The following is a 20,242-nucleotide window of genomic DNA, read 5'->3' as shown; positions in this document are numbered from 1 at the left end:
TTTACCCCAGCAAAAATTATAAATTCATACATATTCATCTAAAACAACAACAAATACCTATCACACAAAATATTTGCTAAACATGAATCTGTGATTGTTGTACTATTTTGTAATGTATCTTTTTACCGACCTTAACGCCTTCTTGCCAGCCCCCCTTCCCTTCTGAACTAATGTCATGAACCGAAAAAGTGAATGAATGAAATGCTACATCAACACCAACAACATGCCCAGTAATTTCAACGCCATGGAAAATGTCTTTCCAATTGGTAGTTTCCATTACAGTTGAGCAAATTGTTGTTGTTATTTACCCTAAATGTTTTGGGGGTTGTGTGTGACAAACAGACAACATGTTGACATGGAGTATGAGTGTTGAATGTTGTTTGCCACTACTGTTGCCGTGCGTGGATGGATGATGTTAATGATGCTGCTGTTGCCTGCCTGCTATTTTCTGTTGCTGTTGCTAGCTAACGCTGCCGCTTAGGGCCATACCTTTTGTCTTTAGTTATTTTTCATATAAAAGGACATTTTTGAAACAGTGTTCAAGCATAATTTGTTCGAACGTTACAAACGACAGACACACCACAACAAGAGAACCCCAAACGAACGAAAGCAAAAAAAAAATCAACAATCGCTCCTGGACAATTCCAACACTACCAATTTCGAAACAATACCATTGATCCTTTGTTGTGTTAAAACTAGGATTATTTTTTCTTCTGTGCGAGTGATTTGTTTCTTTTGTGATTCATAGACTAACCTTAAACGACGAACCGCCAGGAACAAACAGAACAGTTAAAATCAAGGATTATCTTCGAAGTATCCTAAAATTTTGTGCGTTAAATACAAGTTTCGGTTTTTGTTTCGTTAGTGTTAATTAAGTGCCATAACAAATCCTCTAAAAATGATGAAATCATTCCATTGTGCCGATCTTATTTTCTGTTCCCTTTTATTGTTGGCCATCTCCGCTTATTCGAAAGCTGGTAAGTGAAATATAAAAGTGTGGAAAATAAATTTTTAAATATATGTGAACGAAAAGTAAAATTTTGAAAACAAGCATACAATGCTAAATACTTCCCCCTTAAGTGCCACAGAATCTGAATTGTTCATAAATTTCGGAAAACTAAAAAATATTAAAAAACTCTATTTTCGACATAAAATAAAATGGAGGGTATAATTAAATTTGTCATTCCATTTGTTATACCTCGAAATATTCTTCGGACGCCCTACAGTCATAAATTCTAAGTCGAAATAAAGATGGCCGTCTGTCCGTCCGTCTGTCTGTTGAAATCAAGATATATCTGTCCGTCAGTATGTCTGTTGAAATCAAGAAACATCTCGCAATATTTAAGGCAGAGCTTTATAATTTGGTACAGAAGTTTAATTTAATCCTATGATGTTTGGTATTAAAAATGGGCTATATTGGTCAACGATTTGATATAGTCCCCATAGAACTGTACTGTTTGATTTTCGGTATTTTCAAACTTTTAGCCCCATTATCACATGGAATTGGCTTAAATTTCGTATATTGCCATAGTTTGGATCAATTAACTTTCAAGCAGAAATTTGTTCCTATAGGTCCACGTTTGGATATAACCCCCCTAGAACGGTACCTCCTGATTTTCGGTGTTTTCAAGCTTTTAGCCTCATTATAACATCGAAATGGCTGAAATTTCGTAGTTAGACTTCGCTGGGAGCATTAAACTGCCCCCTGAATTGTTTTGTGCTATTTGCTATTTCCCGATCTTCAGTATTTGCATGGTTTTAGCCTAATTATCACATCGAAATGGCTTAAATTTCGTATTTTTGGACATTAAACCTTCCCCCAGAAATTTGTTCATATAGGTTCACGTTTGGATATAGCCACCCTAGAACGGTACCTCCTGATTTTCGGTATTTTAAACTTTCAACCCCATTATAACATCGAAATGGCTGCAATTTCGTAGTTAGTCTTCGCTGGGAGCATTAAATTGTTCCCCTGAAATTTGTTTGCTATTGGTCCACGTTTGGATATAGGCCGCATAGAACGGAACCTCCCGATCTTCAGTATTTTCATGGTTTTAGCCTAATTATCACAGCGAAATGGCTTAAATTTCGTTTTGACTCTTTGTTTTTGGGGCATTAAACCTTCCCCCAGAAATTTGTTCATATACGTTCGCGTTTGGATATAGCCCCCCTAGAACGGTACCTACTGATTTTCGGTACATATTTTCAAGGTTTTAGCCTCATTATCACACCAAAATGGCTGAAATTTCGTATTACGTCTTCGTTGGGAGCATTAAACGGGCATTAAACCTTCCCCCAGAAATTTGTTCCTATAGGTTCACGTTTGGATATAGCCACCCTAGAACGGTACCTCCCGATTTTCGGTATTTTCAAGGTTTTAGCCTCATTATCACACCAAAATGGCTGAATTTTCGTATGAAGCCTTCGTTGAGTGCATTAAACGGGCACCCTCAAATTTGCTGCAATAGCTCCACGTTTAGATATAGCCCCCGTTGAACTGTACCTCCCGATTTTCAGTATTTTCAAGGTTTTAGCCTCATTATCACACCGAAATGGTTGGAATTTCGTATTTATTCTTTGTTTGGGGCATTAAACCTTCCCCCAGAAATTTGTTCCTATACGTTCACGTTTGGATATAGCCCCCCCTAGGACGGTACCTGCTGATTTTCGGCATTTTCAAGGTTTTAGCCTCATTATCACACCAAAATGGCTTAAATTTCGTATTAAGTCTTCGTTGGAAGCATTAAACGGGCACCCTGAAATTTGCTGCTATAGCTCCACGTTTAGATATAGCCCCCCGTTGAACTGTACCTCCCGATTTTCGGTATTTTCAAGGTTTTAACATCATTATCACACCGAAATGGTTGAAATTGCGTATTTATTTTTCGTTGGGAGCCTTATTATACTTTTCCCTAGAAGATTGTCTCTATAGGTAAACGTTTTGATATAGCTCCCATAGAACGGTACCTACGGATTTTCAGTATTTTCAAGGTTTTATAAACATTATCACGTTCAATCGGCTAAACATTTATATTTACTCGTCGCTAGGGATATAAATCATTCCTACAAAGAATTGTTGGTATAGATCCACGATTTATTACAGCCCCCATGTAACGGTACCGCGCGATTTTTTTTTTTTTTTTGTATTTCGTGGGTTCTTCGCCACTGTTTCAGACCGAAATGTGGATATAAAAGTTTTATGCGGAAAATTGTTATTACAGGGCAAGGGTTTGGTAGGCACACAGTGGCGGACGAGTTTGGTACTTTGATAAACTAATACAACTCGTGGTGGAGGGTAAAAGAATTCGGCCCGGACGAACTTCTGGCGTTTTTTAATGGTTTCTATTATTTCCGTACTTTTTTCGGCCACCACTTTCGCGTAACTTTCTCACAAAATTTTAACCCTGGCAGTCCTGTTTTCAGCGATATAATGTTTTCTTGGTCAGAATAGAATATTCTTCCTGACATAATGGTCCAAAACTCTACAAAAATCCTGCGGTAACCAACTAAATTAGCTGGGAGCGAGATGACTATTGAAAGGGTCTACTTATTTTGGTCCAACCTTTGTACATCGTAAAATTTCTCTGAAACTTAAGTCTACTTCGGAGAAGAACTATATCGGGCACTTCCTTCCGATACCTCCCTCACAAAAGTTCAAAATGTTAGCTTAGGCAAAGTTTATGAGATGTTCGAAGATTGCTTTAAAATGTTTACCGAAGGGTTTCCTTATTGTACTGTTCCTTTCCTAAAATTTGATCCAGTTTTAAGATGAAGTATGACAATTCATTTCTTCAGGTCAATCCTCCGTAAAACTTCTACACTTTTTTCTAGGGGAAGCCAATATTTCCCTAGATATGAGCCCCCTTCATACACCTTTCGCACTCTTGTTCTTAGTAGTCCTTGTAGTCTTGTTATATATAATTGTTCTACAAACATCCCACAAGGGGCAAGGAAGACTTCTCTCATATCAATGAGTACCCCCCGATTCATATTAGATCAATGTTGTGGGACCTACTTTTTATTGCAGAGTCCGAACGGAGTGTCTTACGACACCACTTTTAGAGAAGTTTTTCATGGCTGAAAACTCAGTAGTAAATGGGTGCAAGACGGACGTGCTTATCACTACACCACGGTGGCTTCCCTTCACAATAGAAAGTTATCATTGGAGAGGATGAATCCTCTCCTCCTTGTTGCGGCAGGCAGGAGTTGTATAAGTCTTGTATAACTTTGATCGCACGCTCACAACACTGGTTGCTTCGGGCAATGCTGATTATATAAGTCTTGTATAACTTTGATCGCATTGCTTCTGGCAATGCTGATTAGAGATTCATCTTTTCGCCAGAAAATCTTCAAACATTTCAGAGCCTTTGGATAGTCATACAGAACTACAAGTAGTTATTTTTTAAAGTCTTCAGCGCGGTACAATTGACTGCTGAATGATCAGGCCATGAGTAAGAAATTAATGAAGAGATTTTACGCAAGCTGTTCCGGGTTTCAGGTATCGGAACAAAAACGCAAGAATAGCCAGAATGAGAGTACGAGAGTTCTAGCGTGCACTACAGATGTTTGGGATCTGCTTAAACTTTACAAATGGGATCTCACTGCTCTCAGTGAAGTGACGGAAGAGAAACTTCATGCCGTCTCTGCAGCCGCTTGTTTTATTAATCTCATTTATTTGAGCATAACTGTTCATCAAAACCGCACAAAGAAGTACTCGATGGAGCTTATCTTCTATTACAATCCGAAGAACGCGATCCAGCACATGATGCTGAACTTTGGTGTGGGGGGACGGTGGTATTCGAACATTTGCTACAGTCGAACTACAAGCTGCACAAAAAAGTACTCGATGTTTGGTGATTTAGTCAACCGACTGATCTTATCTTCCATGACAACGTGAAGAACGCGATCCAGGACAGGATGCTGAATTTGGCTGTTGGATGACCTTACTCTTCGAAAATTTGCTGTAGAGCAATTCCGCATAAACTTAGGAGAGTTTATTAGTTTCCTACCACAATCATAAAAATTGCATATCCTTTTGTTTCTCACTAATTTTCTTCAATTGTGAGAATCATAAAAAAATCGTAAGTACATCCGTAGTTGCGTAAAGGTGACTCCAGGGGGACGTTATCGAGTTGGGATGAATGTGAAGCCATGATAAAGAGAACTGTACCATGTTAAAATCCAATCAGATGCCATAGTCACGGTGCGCCTTAACTAATTTTAAATGGAAGGTGTTTACACCTGGGAAGTTTTTGCAGATTCTGAAATTAAAATGCTCATGGATGAGAAGTATCAAGAAAATTTTTAGGGATTGTTTAGGTTTTCACGATTTTGCTTTGGAGCCGCAAGTCATATGTAAATGGTCGTATAGAAAATATTGTAGCTGTGAAAATTCTCGACAAGATTGACGTTTATGATATTTTCGTATGTTTTACCGTTTTTGAGATATAGAAGTTCAAATTGAGACAATGCACTGACTGTATCGCGTCCTTATAAAACAATGTAATTACTGTAATTTCCATTCCTTAATTTATATATCTTGAAAATGGTACAACCTAGGACAAAAAAAATCATTCAATCTTGTAGAGAATTTTCCCAGTTTCAACATTTTCTTTAGTCTAATTTTGATTTGAAGACTTAAGATAAAAACCTAAAAATTTGAACTGAACATCTATATCTCAAAAATGGTAAAACCTACAAAAAAACATAGAAGTCAGTCTTGTAGAGAATTTTCACAGCTACAACATTTTCTTTAGACTCATTTCGATACGACTTGCGGTTTCCAAGCAAAATCGTGAAAACCTAAAAAAACCCTAAAATTGTGAATTTTGATGGCGATTTATTTAAAAATCCCTCCGGCGATTTTTTTCTGTTTTCTTATTTTTCTCATCTATGAACATTGCTGTTTCAGAATCCGCGAAATCTTCCCATGTGTAAGCGGTTTTCATCAAAAGTTAGTTAAGGCGCACTGAGCATGATATTGTTTTATAAGGAGGCGATACAGTCAGTGCATTGTCTCAATTTGAACTTCTATATCTCAAAAACGGTAAAACCTACAAAAATATCATGAAGGTCAATCTTATGGAGAGTTTTCACAGCTACAACATTTTCTTTAGGCCCATTTACATACGACTCGCGGTTTCCAACTAAAATCGTGAAAACCTAAAGAGCCCCTAAAAACGTGAACTTAAATCGCGATTTATTTGAAAATCCCTCCGGTGATTTTTTTGTTTCTTGATATTTCTCATCTATGAGCATTGTAGTTTAAGAATCTGCAAAAACTTCCCAGGTGTAAGCACCTTCCATTTAAATTTGGTTAAGGCACACCGTGTAGTACTATGAGTTCAAGACGGCATCGCCATAGAAATCTTTGGGATGTATTAAAAGCAGGTACATTAGGGTTATGACTTGTTTACATCCTCATATGCCTGTATCATAGCGTGATGAGTTTCTAAATAAGATTACATAAAATGTTAATTATAAGGTGTTTCGGTGAAAAACCTTACGCACAAAATTATTTTAAAATTTGAATTTATCAGAATTGAAAATAAACTTCAGAGCCACATGAGATAACCATACTGACATAACATATGTTTTTCACTAATTTTCTTTAGTCGTAAAAATGTCGTAAACTCTTTTTTTTCAAAAATATAATTTTTTGTTCACGAAACTTCTCCACCAAAAATCGTTAATATAGGTCCATGTTATGGTATAACGCCCATATAACGGTACCTCCCGATTTTCGATATTTTGAGGATTTTAGCTAAAATGTTTAACCGAACTAGCTGTAATTTGACATTTGAGTTATCAGTGGTCACGAAACTTTTTCGCTAAAAATCTCAACATAGGTCCATGTTTTGGGTTAGCTCCCATAACACGGTACCCCCCGATTTGCGGTATTTTGAGGGTCTTAGCTACATTGTTTTACGGAACTACCCGTTATTTGAGTTTTGAGGTTCCCTACAGTTATAAAATTTTTTCACAAAAAATTGTAAAGATAGGTCGACACTTTGATATAGCCCTATAGGTTTTACTTTTAACCTGGCCGAACACATTTTTAGATTAGATTGGATAACCGGTCGAAAAATTTTTCCATCTAAAATTGTGAAAGGAAACTAATTATTTAATTTTATTAAAGATTTTATTAAAGATTTTAACTTGGTCAATATTTGAATGGAATATACCAAATCACATTTATATAAGGTAGAAGTGACAATCTACTATATTTTTACTTTTTTTTGCAAATTTGGTTTTAAAAATGTAATAGGGTCTATTCATGAAATTTGGAACTTCGAAATTTGCTACCATAAAATAATTCTTTTCATCCTAAAGGTGTAATAAAAATGACCTACGATAGTTCTGAAAGCTTTATATTTACATTTTGACTCAAATTTGTTCTATTTTAGAGGATTTTCAAAATGTATTTATGTTTTTCCTGAGAAAATTTTTAGAACGACCCTATTATTCAATATTATTATTTTTTGACCTTTAATTTTCAATAACAACAAGTTTTTTGTTTTGCCTTATTAGGGCGAAGGTCATTTTTAGAGTGATATTTGAATTAATTCTCTTTCGAGTTGAGCTATTTTGACCTAAGAGGTACATTGAAAAATTAGGAATCCACCGAAGCCCCACACATTCAACCACTATGCTACATTTCACGAGTGCTTAGACCGATCATCAGGCATATTGAATGGTGTTTTTAGTGGGTGGACGAAGGCTAAGCTTGGAAACTAGCATTTATATCACAAATCATTCGAAATTTGTATATTCGAATTATTTATTTTATTTTAATAATAGTCATTTAATTCCAAACCTTTCCTATAGTCCGACTTGGCTGGTAACCCTATTTTTCAATTCTTTATTACAATTTTGTTTTTGTAAATTTTGTTAGTTGTTGTAATTCATGCATCTACCTTATATAAATATGCCTTGGAATAAACGTTATTTTAGTTATTAGTAGGCTTAATCATTCGTGCAACAGGAAATAAGTGTTGAGAATTTTTTTTTTATTTCATAAATTTTTCCAAAAAATTTTTTTTTTTAAATCGACTTGTGAGTGAACTTTTTGTATTTTGCAATGGAATAAGCGTTATTTTAGTGATTAATAGGAAAAAGTTTTTGAGAAAAAATGTCGAAAAGTCATCACCCTAAGGTACATACCTTACATACATGTAATATAATTCCGTATGCACGCACTTGCGTCCGTCCGTCAATGTTTGCTTATTTACAAAAACAATAATCATATTCTGCCCTTGAGTGTCTGTATAATTTGAAAATTGTTTTTGCACTTTCAAGTGTTCGTTGTAACCAATTTTTGGTGTTAATCTTTTCGCATGTACAAAAGGACATTTAAATCCTGCGGCTATTCATGGGAAACAACATGTCATTGAAATGATTATCTGCCATAAATCTTGTGGGCTCACCACTCCGCTCCACCCACCCTTCGCATTAACACTTGTTGCTTTGATTTGCTATTGATGGACTATTAAACCATGGCAATCAATAATTTCTGGGAGATAAACCATTGGCCCTTAAAGAGCTTTACCACTCACTGATGATTTGTCTTTATTTTGTGTGTGTGTGCAGGTATTAAGCTTCTCTGTAGGCAATATCCAATACAGATGTTTGTGAGTTTATGTAAAATAATATGATGCGGTTTTGGAGGGGTGGGTGAGGCTGGACAAAAGCTAATAAATTTAAATTTACCAGAATATATGTATATAAATCGAAGAAAAAAGGAAAGTTCAGATTAAAAATCATAATGTAAATAACTTCTTATTTTTTTTGGTGGTTTTGTTTGTTTTCTGGAGTTTTATATACCTTTGTTGTAACTTAAAACTAACTGGAAACACTAAACACTATTCCGTTTCCCCAACAAACGTTTTTATTCAAAAAGATCCGATGCTCTCCCAAACTAACAACTGCCACTGTTTGACCATTCTGTAACAACATTAAATCTGCTAAAACAACAGTAACTAAACGTCCTTCTAATAGTTGCATAGTTTGCTGCTTTTCCCGTTTTGGTCAGTTTAATACCCCATTCTGTCATCTTTTGACGTCAGCGACACTTTAATTAATTCGGAGGTAAATGTAAGGCCACATTTGCCATTAGATGAACCACTGCCTCCCTTTTTTTGCTTGCACTAAAGTGTTTGTTGACTTGTCTTGTGCTGCATGGTCGGTCATCATCAACCTGGAACTTAAGACCCCAGCTAATGTGATTGGTTGTGCGAATCAATTACCATGTTATGATGCCACCAACACCAATGTTGCAGCCTCAGTGATGCAACTGAACTGCAACTAAATGACCGGGCAACATCTTTCTAATCTTCTTAGATTTACATTACGTGTCATTTTAGTCAATTATTGAAATCTTTATTAATGCCAAAGGGCTTTTTTGAGACAGTGGAAAAGGGGTGTGGGGTGTAGACGTCATGCTAAATGTTACGACTTGTATTGTTATGCAAATAAGAGGATATTTCAAAGATGGGTAAATAAGAACTGTAATAATATATCAAACAAAGAAATTTTGCAAGCTCGTTTTACGTCAAGATTGCGGAAAATTAAATTGAAATAGACAGCAACATCCACTGAACACGATGTTAAGGCCGCTGTACAAAAGCGATGTATGTACAGAGCCCTTTACTCCGGCTGTCGATAAAACATTAGCGGAATGGCAAAACATTGCCCACACCATGAATGAAAAAATGTTGACCGTTTTTTATGATTCTTAAAATTGAAGAAAATTAGCGAAAAACAAAAGCATACGCAATTTTTATGAATTTGAGGGAGGGAAAGGAAAGTGCATTTTTTCATTAAGTTGTGTTTTTTCCGTCGGCTAGGAATGGTTTTTTTCACCGAAACCACATTTATGAACGGTCAATATTTAAAGCCCTATTTAAAGTGTAAAAGCTCTATGGAGTAATACCATGAAATTACCACATCAAAAAAAAAAAAAAAACAAAATATTAATTCATTGAGGGAAATGCTTCACATCGCCAAGATAAAATACCGCATTGGTTTTTCCAGAGGCAACCAATACCATCCACCCATGCAATTATTAATAATTGTTCCACAAACATCCCAGATGGGACAGGGGAGACTTCTCTCATATCAATGAGTGCACCCCGATTCATATTACCTCAATGATATGGGACCTACTGTTTATCGCCGAGTCCGAACGGCGTGTCTTAAGACACCACTTGTGGAGAAGTTTTACATGGCTGAAATACTCAGGAAATGTCGCCAACATTGCTGAGGGGTATTTTGCCACCGTTGAAAATTGTTTTGATGTTGCTTGGCCGGGGAAGCGAACCCACGACCTTCAGCGTGCAAGGCGGGTGTGCATACCATTGCACCACGGTGGCTCCCATGCAAGTGAAGGAGGACAATGAAAGCGACTACGCTTACCAGCTCACCGATACCTAATTGTTATGAAAGCATCCCGGATGCATCCAACAGCAGTACATATAGTCCTTGGGAGGGTGACAATGCTGCATCAAGGAACAAAAGGAAGCAACCCAACAGGAATTGCAAGATGTTTTGTTGCAAGCTCAAAACAATCGTCCCTCAAAGCAACAACGGTGTCGCACTAGCTTTCCGTTAAGGGCATTCTACTTCCAACCCCATGACTGTCGGGAATCCACAAGGATGCAGCTCGGGTGAAGGAGTACTTGGTAAGCAAGCTTTATCTGGAGAAGTAGAGCCATTGAATGAATTTATAGAAAGGTTCAAACAATTTGAGAAGGACTCCAGAATGTGTTAGATGTGTCCAACCTGTGGTTATCAATTGTTGTTGTTGTCTTCATTTTATTGATTCGACTCTGCCTCCAGCTCCAAGTTCAGAAAGGACGCCACCTTAATAGGATAAGTCCAAAGTGAGAGTGGATTCAGGTTAGTCGGGTTGGCTAGGTAGTTAAAAAGGTGCTGCGTAGTATGCGGACCGGTGCCGCATGCTGGGCAGATATTCTGCTTGCCATCAGTTTTGGCGCAATAAGAATTGAGGCGACTGTACCAACCAGATCTTAGTTGTGCCAACACGACTCTCGTTTGCCTTGGTAGCTGTTGCTCTTCCGCTGCCACGGGTGGTGGATGATCTTCGAGGACGATATTCGCACTATAAGCTTCTAGAGCGTCAGCGACTGCATCAGTGTGAATATCTCTCAAACCTGCCTGATATGAACGTTGATCTGGGGGTTCTCTTTTATATCTCTGGACCTCCCTTTGTAGATCACGATAATCCTCCCTGACTTGCCTGGGGGGTTCGGGCATATCCACCTGATGGTGATTTGGGTGGTCTTGCCTATAGCATCCAAGAAGTACTGCATCGTCAACATCCTGTTGTGTCGACGCACCGGCAGGATCTTGGTCTGCTCACGCAAATAGTCCACTGAAGACATGAGGTGACACCCTGTAGCTGTTCTCACGGCAGCATTCTGGCAGATTTGTAAGTTATCCCATTGCGTATCACTTATGATAGTAAACCACGCTGGCGTCGCTTAGCTTATAACAGACCGACCTATCGCGTGGTTAACAAGGTTTCTTTATCCGCACCCCAAGTGCTGCCGGCTAGGGACTTGAGGACCTTGTTCCTGCTTCTCAACTTATCGCAGATAACTGTGGCATGCTCGAACGACCTATACATGCTATCGAATGTGACTTTGGAGTAGTTTGTGGTCGGAATAATTGAACCATCGACCTGCACATTCAGTGGGAGCTTCAGTTGCGCCGTCCATGTTTTGAACAGTGTGGCTGTTGACTTAGTGTTGGATATTTTCATATTACACGCCATGAGTGTACAATTATCCGCTTACGTAATTAACACAATGCCGACGGGAGGACGTGAATTGTAGAAAGGTAGTGGTTAAACAGTTCCAGAGATATGGGGTTTGGACTTCCTATCTCTGAATTCCACGTATGACTGGCGACCACACAAATAGTTGATGACCCAACGTTTCAGACCAGGCCGAAGGGTAGTATTCTCGATATCCTCGAACAGTCTAGCATGGCTGATCGTATCAAAAACTTTGGTCAGAACCAATGCTACCATCACTGTTCTGTGGCATAATTTGAGATGGTTGAGTCCTCGGCCAATGCATGTGGAAATGGCGTGCAGTGCTGTTGTGGTACTATGCTGCTTCCGGAACCCTTGTTGATGATCTGCAACTGGGTAAGACATTCTGATGCTGGGGAGGAGTATCGCCTCGAGCATCCTTGCTACCTTCACCTTTGCTGGCATCCTTGCATGGCCTAAGTAGCGGGACCATCCTGCCAGGCTTCGGGAACTATTAGGGTGACTAGCGATAGATTGAGGACCTTACTTAAATACTCGACTCCCGGGTCATCCAGCTGTTTTAGCATCACTATTGAAATTCCGTTAGGTCCAAGCGCTTTGGATGACTTTGCGCCACGGATAATATCTGCATCTGGTTATCAATTGTGATGATTGTTGCCGTTACAACAATCGTGAATACCAGTTAATAGGCAGACGTTCTAGTTCGAGGACTACAGCAAATGTTCGAAGAGAAAGGTAACTCGACACCCAAGTTCAGCATAATGTGTTGGACCGCCTTCTCGTTGTCATGGAAAATGTGTTCAATGTGCCGACTAAATCATCAAACATCCAGTACATCTTTGTGCAGGAATTGATTATCAATTAAAAGCAGTAAAACTAAAGGCCTCGGTACATAATCAGCTTGGGCTGATAGACATGAAGTTTCACTTCACTGAGAAGAGTGAGATCCTTTTATAAAGTTTAAGCAGATCCCAAACACCAGCAATGCACGTTTTTATTATCATGCCTTGCGTTTTTATTCTGATGCCTGAAACCCAGAACAAGTTGCGTAAAATCTGGTCATTGATTTCATATTCCTGGGCCGATCAAAGGTTCAGTACTCAATTGATCAGCCCTGGAGATTTTTGAAGAAATATCTGTAGCTCTGAATGACTACTCAAAAGCTCTGAAATGCTAAAGACCAAGACTTACACAACTCTTTCCGCAACAAGGACAACCTCCCAGTGAGATTCATCCTCTCCAATGACAACGTGATGTGTGTACGACGGCTACTAGATAAATTTCTGGCCTAGGCCAGCAAATGCATCCTTTGGCATTTTCCACCAGCATACATTCGATATTGGATGAACACCTGTCCATAAAAAGGTTTTTTCTCGTTGTATGCAGTACAATTTAACAATCCCTCAAAACGGTCAAGTACGAGTGGTACACCACAATTTGTTTGCCAGAAGGCTTCGGAGAAAGTGGAAAGATGAACAAGAGAAGACAAATCATTGCGCACCATGACAATGTGAACTCTGACACTTGGCTCGTACCAGAGCCTTTTTAACGAGCCAAATCGTGAAATTTATGAGTCGTCCGCCGTACACCCCGGACTTGGCACCCAATGACTTATTTTTATTACCGCACATCAAGAAAAAAATCGTGGTAGACAGTTTTCGTCACCAGAAGATGCTGTTGAAGTATTTAACAAGTAAAAAAGTATCAATCGGCTTTGCCGACAGAGATATACCCTCAGCATGTCTGAATTGAATTTTTCCCTAAAAAATATGACGTATGAACTTGTCGACGAATACAAGAGTCACTAGAAAACTTTGTGGCCTAGGCAACACGCAGTGTCGCCAGGCGTCATTTGACTTTTTTTTGTAAAGTTTGACAGTTTTTAGCCTAAATGTACTCAGGACAGTTTGACATACGACCATGTGTTGGGTTGTTTACAATGGCTTGATTGAGACACCTCCAAAATATTGTTCATGAACGCTTTTACAGCATCTTCTGGCGATTGCTGCTATTTTTCGGGTTCATACGCATAGTTCCATGATTCGTCACGTGGATATATACGTCATTTGAAGCAACGCTCTCGAGAAAACCCCCATTTTTGGCGACAAGTGTTCATGCAAAATGCCCAAGGATGCCACTATTTCACGTCATTATCCGTTCATACACGGCCTATTTTTTCTGGCACAACGGCCAACCCTCACGAACTTGGATTTTATGCGAGTGTCGGCCTCGATTGAATTCATTAAACCAGTTTTTCATAGTGCTATAGGATGGTCCTTTATCGACATACAAAGATTTAATTTGATCGATGCACTATTGCCGTGATTATCCACTTCGAAAATTGTGAAAAATTATCGGACGAAAATGTTCAAAAATAAATTCAATTTTTTTACAAAGTGATTTTTTCAAGTCTCTGTAAACAAACTGGCCTGAGTACGCTTAGGCTAAAAACTGTCAAACATTCAAATGACGCTGGCGACACTGCGTGTTCACTAAGCCAGAAAGTTTTCTAGTGACCGTCGTGTATGGATTTGGATTAAAGCTCAAAACTGTTACGGAGTAGTTACCCGAAGGAATGGACCGACACAGTTCATTTTGGAAGTGGCTTTTCAATTTTGGGAGTCATTCCTTTCGACAGATATCGCGACCACCAGTCATTTCGGTCAACGTATAATTTAGAATTTTTGGACCATTATATCAGCAAGCTGTAAATAGAGCCACAAAGAGGTCCTTCTGTAAAAATTTCCCAAGGATCCTTGAACAGACCATAAACTGCACTAAAACAATAAGTTGAACTTTAGTAATGGAAGCACTCCAAGGAGTGGACCGTTATGGTCTATTTTTAAAAATAAACTAAGTTTGGATAAAATATTATGAGGTCCAAAGATCTGTTGCTCAGTTTATGAGATATCGCGCGTACCATGTTGGCAAATATTTTTGAAGTTAGGCGGGGGAGCTACCGCAAGAATTGGACCGATAAGTACTATTTCCGATTTACAGAAACCCAGTATCCAGTTCGAAAGTTGTCTTGTTGTTGTCCCCAACATATGGTGGCCGTAGGGATTTTTCGGGCCATTGTATCAGGAAACATGGACTTGCCCCTTTTAAAAAACTTGTAATGGGGACAGCGAATACAAATTGTTGCAAACAAAATCAAAGTGATTCGATAATAGGTCTTAAACTGCACTTTTTCCGAAAATGTTATGTGGGAGGTACGCGAAGGAGTGGACCGATATTGTCCATCTTCGATATACATAAGTTTGGAAAAAAGTATTACGAGATCCAAATATTGGACCAAATTGGTTGATCTGTTCGAGAGTTATCGTGCGCACCAGCCAGCCAGACACACAGACGGACGGACATTGCTAAATCGACTCCAAATTGTCTGCAACGGATTTCGTCCAAACATACTTGGGGTCTAAACCATTATATCGATGAAGCACATTTGCTTCGTTTAAAAGTGCATATGCCCTCATTAGCCTAAAGGCTGAGTGTATAAAAAAGGTAATCAGGGCAATCATGAATGAAAATTCCGTGCGGAATTTGTTCCCTTTCCCCAATTTCACAATTAGTTATTTCCATATTTATGTCCAAAGAGGGAAAATGTTTTTCAATTCGACGAGGTTATTCTTTTTTTAAGTGATTTTAGTAGTTTTCTACGATTTTAAAATATAGATTTTAAAAGAATTTCACTTTTTAAAATTATTTTCAGTGCGGAAAATTCCGAGAGAAATATTCATGATTACCCTGAATAATATAATAGTTGGGTTTCCTTTACTTACCTGAGATTACAATTTGTTACCATTTTTAACCTACAATGCGTTCCTTAACCCCAAAAAGTGGTAAAACTGGAAGCAATTTTTAAGAGAATGAGAGAGGAGAGAGAGCAACAATGCCTTTCTCTTCTACCGCAGGCTACCAGGCAAATTTATTCAGGTAAAAATGGTAGAACTGATTTTTCGACATTTGTTTGACATTATTTGACAATGAAGAAAAAACATGAAAATAAACAGAAGAAAGAGGCGAACGCTGACAAAACAAAAATAAAAACAGTGAAATAAAAGAAAAAAAAATTAATTTTTGTGTTTCTTTTTGACATTGCTACCAGATCTACCATTTTTTCGTTCCTTTACTTTTCTGGTAAAACTGTTCATGAGAGAGCAATTTCGACAGTTTTCTCTTTTACCGATTAAAACCGATTACTTTTACGATTAAAAAGTAAAGGAACAAAGCTAATGTGATATTTACAATTAGGAAATTTTTGTCACAAATTAAATGTTAAACACAATAATCCTCCATTACAATTCCTGTCCCATACATCCTACATTCTAGGCTGTGTATGTTTCATAAAAATAATAAACAAATAATAACGCTTCCTATAAATACTTCAGCTACGTTTTTTTATCTCTGCTACTAATGTTCATTTCACTCCCTCCAAAATATAATAATAGAACTTAGCGTCAATACTAACTGAACAATTAGAAAAACACTTAGCAAAGTTTAAGGAAATGTTTGTAAATTAGATTAAGGATGTAACCTCCATCAAGTTTCCAAACAACAAATAACAAATATACAACGCTTCGTCAATTTCCTTGTGCTGCATACTCAGCAAAATAATATTCAATTTAAATATTTGATTATTTTTGTTATAACAAAATAAAACATTTACTTACATTTGTCGTTGTGTGTGTTTTTTTTTTCTTTTCCTTTTTACTTCCTCATAGAAATGGAACAAACAAAGAATCGCAGAGCTGGTGGCACATCAGGCCTTTATGCTTTTCCACGTGTGGGACGCAGTGATCCAAGCCTAACACTTGGCAATGTTCATAATTCGGAAGCGGAAAATGCTGCAGCTGCAGCATTTGATGCCCTCTATGCGGGTTCATTTGAAGAATACGAGGGTAAGTTGGGTGTTTTGCCACACACCACACAAAACATTAATGGCCTGTTTTATTAAGACGATTCGAATAAAAATTCGTTCGAACTACTACCAAATTTCTGTTTTTTTTAATATTTGAATTGTTTTTATTTTCAATCAAACAAATATAACCTACAACAACAGAAGTTTGGTAGTAATTCGAACGAATTTGAATTCGAATCGTAGAGAAACAGGCCATTAAAATGTTGATGCATACATATGTATGTACATATATGACCCTTTGTAAATCCTTGTATATCCTCTAAAATAAATGTTTATTATTGTTTTTTTTTTTTTTTTTTTTTTTGTAGAATACCCCAAATCCGATTTGAAACGAGCCAGTCTCTTCAATGCTCCACGTGTGGGACGCATGGATCCTGAAGTACGCAAATGGGCTAGATTTTTGGCAATGCAACAATCTTTGGACAAGAGAGCTGGTCCCAGTGCCACAACTGGTGTTTGGTTTGGACCTCGTTTGGGCAAACGTAGTGTAGATGCCCAAAATGTTGATAGTTCCAAGGGTCAAAAAGAAGAATATTAAATTGAGATGGTCACGTAGTTCCTAATTCTTAAGGGAAATTTAATTTTCACATTGACTAAAATAATGCAATAACGATGACGACCCCGGCAAACGTAGCAAATGAATACGAGCGTAATGATAAACACACATATACTTACCCATAAAACCTTATATACATACATAAAAATTGATATTTTATTTAATATATTTTAAAATCACATTAAATATTTATAACAAAAAATAAAGACATGTGCATTCGTAATTTTACAAAGAGATCAATTTTTGAATTTTATGATGATATTTTTTTTAAATAAATTATTTATTAAAATTAAAAATATACATACATTGTTAGCCTTGACCCCCGCATTATTCTAACTAAATCAAGTACTCGTATATATAACGGCAAACGATTATTTAGAGTTTAGTCTTTAAAAACTTTAGCTTTAGTCTTGGAGTTGATGTTTTCTCAAAACAACAAAACAAACAAAAAATCACATGGGCTGGTGTGGGCTCTCATTTGATATCACAAAGCTGCCTTGAGCCGCCTCAAAGTCTGGTATCTAATGAAAGTCCTTAATTTTTTTTTTTAATTTCTTTTCTCTTATCATCTGATAACTCGTATCGTTGAAACATCAACTCAACAACAACAGAAAGAGTATTAAATTGTAAATAATATTTAATAAACAAATTTTATATAGATGTATTCTGAAGTATATGTACTAAGTCTGTTATTTATCGACTATATTAAACGGATGTATCTTAAAAAAATGCCACACATTAGTAAAATAAAACGCAAAACTAAACCAAACTAAAAATATTTGGTATTATTGAAAATGAAATGTGTTTTATTATTTTGCAGATCTGTTATAAGTTTTTGGCTGACCTTTGATCTTTAAATGTTCCCTTTCCTTTCCTTTTTTTTTTTTTTTTTTTTTTTTTTGTTCGGCTCTAGGTCTTTTTTCGTGCATTTTTATTGTTACTTATTACTTAGCTGGCCCATTACAGAACATTTGTTCCATAGACCGAACTAAGAAAAGATCTCCAATTCTCTCTGTTTAGTGCTTGGCTTTCTGGAATACCGCGCCTTGTCATCTCTTCATCCACTTGTTTGCGCCATCTACTCTTTGGCCTGCCAATTCTGCATGCACCGCCATGTGGCTCGTATTTATACGCTTTTTAAGCGGGTTCATCATCGCTCATTCTTATTATATGACCTAGCCAACGCAATCGCTGCATCTCGATACGTTTAACTATATTGATGTCGTTGTATAACAGCTCGTGGTTCATACGACGTCGATATTCACCGTAAACACACACATTGGTCCGTAGATCTTTCGAAGAATTTTTCTCTCAAACACGCCAAGCACTGCCTTATCTGCTGGCGCAAGTACCCAGGCTTCGGAACCATATATCAGCGCGGGTAGTATCAGTGTTTTGTAAAGCGTTATTTTTGTTTGACGAGTTGTGGCTTTGTTTTTGAAGTGCTTACTTAAGCCATAGTAGCATCTGTTGGGCAATACAATTCTTCTTTTTATTTCACAACTGATGTCGTTTGTTGTGTTTACGGCGGTGCCGAGGTATACGAAGTCTTGTACTACCTCAACATTATAGGAACCAATTTCAACAGTTGATCCGATCTCAATGGACGCATTGCGCGTCAACACCATCAACTTAGTCTTCTCGCCGTTTACCCACTTTAGCAGATTCTCCTTCGACCTTCATAAAGGTATCGGTTACTTCTTTTACTGATCTTCCATCATGTCTATATCATAAGCATTAACAAGTAACTATTGGTGTAGATTGTGCCACTTCTTTTGACGTTTGCCTCTCGTATAACCTTTTCTAGCAGGATGTTGAAAACATCACATGAAAGAATGTCTCCTTGCCTGAAACCTTTTTTGGTACAAAACTCTTCGGAGAGGTTCTTTCCTATTTTAACTGAAGATCTTGTGTCTTACTTACTTACTTAGCTGGCCCATTACAGAACATTTGTTCTATAGGCCGAACTAAGAAGAGATCTCCATTCCTCTCTATTTGTTGCTTTGCTCTCTGGAATACCGCGCCTTGTCATCTCATCATCCACTTGTTTGCGCCATCTATTCCTTGGCCTGCCAATTCTGCGTGCACCGCCATGTGGCATGTATTCATACGCCTTTTTAGTGGGTTCATCATCTTGTGTCAGTTAGAGTCATTTTACAAAGCCGAATGAGCTTTGCGGGGATACCAAATTCAGACATGGCTTGGAATACCTTTGAACGTAGCGGGCTGTCGAAGGCTGCTTCATAATCGACAAAAAGGTGTTAGTTGTCGATCTGCATCTCTTGGGTCTTCTCCAGGATTTGCCACAGGGTAAATATCTGGTCAATGGTGGACTTGCCAGGTCTAAAGCCGCATTGGTATGGTCCAATAATTTCGTTGACCATAGGCTTTAGTCGTTCGCATAATATCCCTGACACTATCTTATAGGCGATAGGGAGAAGACGTATGCCCCTATAGTTGGAGCATAAAGTCTTATCTCCTTTTTTATGGACGGGACACGCGTTCTTCCTGCCAGATGGAGCTAACTAGCTAATGCATACAACTTATCAGCGTGTCGCCTCCGGTTTTAAACAGCTCGGCTGGTATGCCATCAGCTCCTGCTGCCTTATTATTCTTCAACCGGTTTATTGCTGTCTTTATCTCATCTTGGCCGGGAGGTATACATTCAATACCATTTTCGCTATTTTTGGATACCAACAGTTTGGAAAAATGCTCTTTTCATATCCTTAGCACACAATCTGTATCAGTTACCAGATTACCTTGCTGGTCTCTACAGGAGGATATGCCAGTTCTAAAGCCATCAGTTTGATGTTTCACTCTTAGGTAGAAATTTCTGACTTCATTTATTTGTTCACACTCCCGCTTTTCCATCTCTTTTTTACCTGCAGAAAATACGTTTCTCCTCTCTCCTTTTCTCCCAATACCTCTCTCATACGCTACGCATGGCTACGGATTGTAAAGTAGCCCT

General features: G+C 37.8%; 1 protein-coding gene across 1 annotated transcript; it reads left to right on the top strand.

Moving 5' to 3' along the window:
• Window positions 1–541: 541 nt before the first annotated feature.
• Window positions 542–18,069, top strand: Capa (cardio acceleratory peptide capability). The gene is made up of 3 exons (XM_073959553.1): window positions 542–977; window positions 16,522–16,698; window positions 17,027–18,069. The coding sequence occupies exons 1-3, from the start codon at window positions 899–901 to the stop codon at window positions 17,254–17,256; spliced, it is 486 nt and encodes a 161-aa protein (XP_073815654.1). The 5' UTR covers window positions 542–898; the 3' UTR covers window positions 17,257–18,069.
• Window positions 18,070–20,242: the final 2,173 nt, after the last annotated feature.

Source organism: Musca autumnalis, unplaced genomic scaffold, assembly GCF_047663935.1.
Source record: "Musca autumnalis isolate F117 unplaced genomic scaffold, ASM4766393v1 scaffold_1, whole genome shotgun sequence".
In the NCBI taxonomy this organism is placed as follows: domain Eukaryota; kingdom Metazoa; phylum Arthropoda; class Insecta; order Diptera; family Muscidae; genus Musca; species Musca autumnalis.
The sequence above is the reverse complement of the archived record's forward strand: the minus strand, read 5'-3'. Positions and strand labels throughout refer to the sequence as shown.

Excerpts from the sequence above, each read along its gene's own strand:
- Capa (XM_073959553.1), top strand. The coding sequence starts at position 899 with ATGATGAAATCATTCCATTGTGCCGATCTTATTTTCTGTTCCCTTTTA. Across the intron at positions 978-16,521 it reads CTCCGCTTATTCGAAAGCTG|AAATGGAACAAACAAAGAAT; the intron begins GTAAGTGAAATA and ends ACTTCCTCATAG. Across the intron at positions 16,699-17,026 it reads TTCATTTGAAGAATACGAGG|AATACCCCAAATCCGATTTG; the intron begins GTAAGTTGGGTG and ends TTTTTTTTGTAG.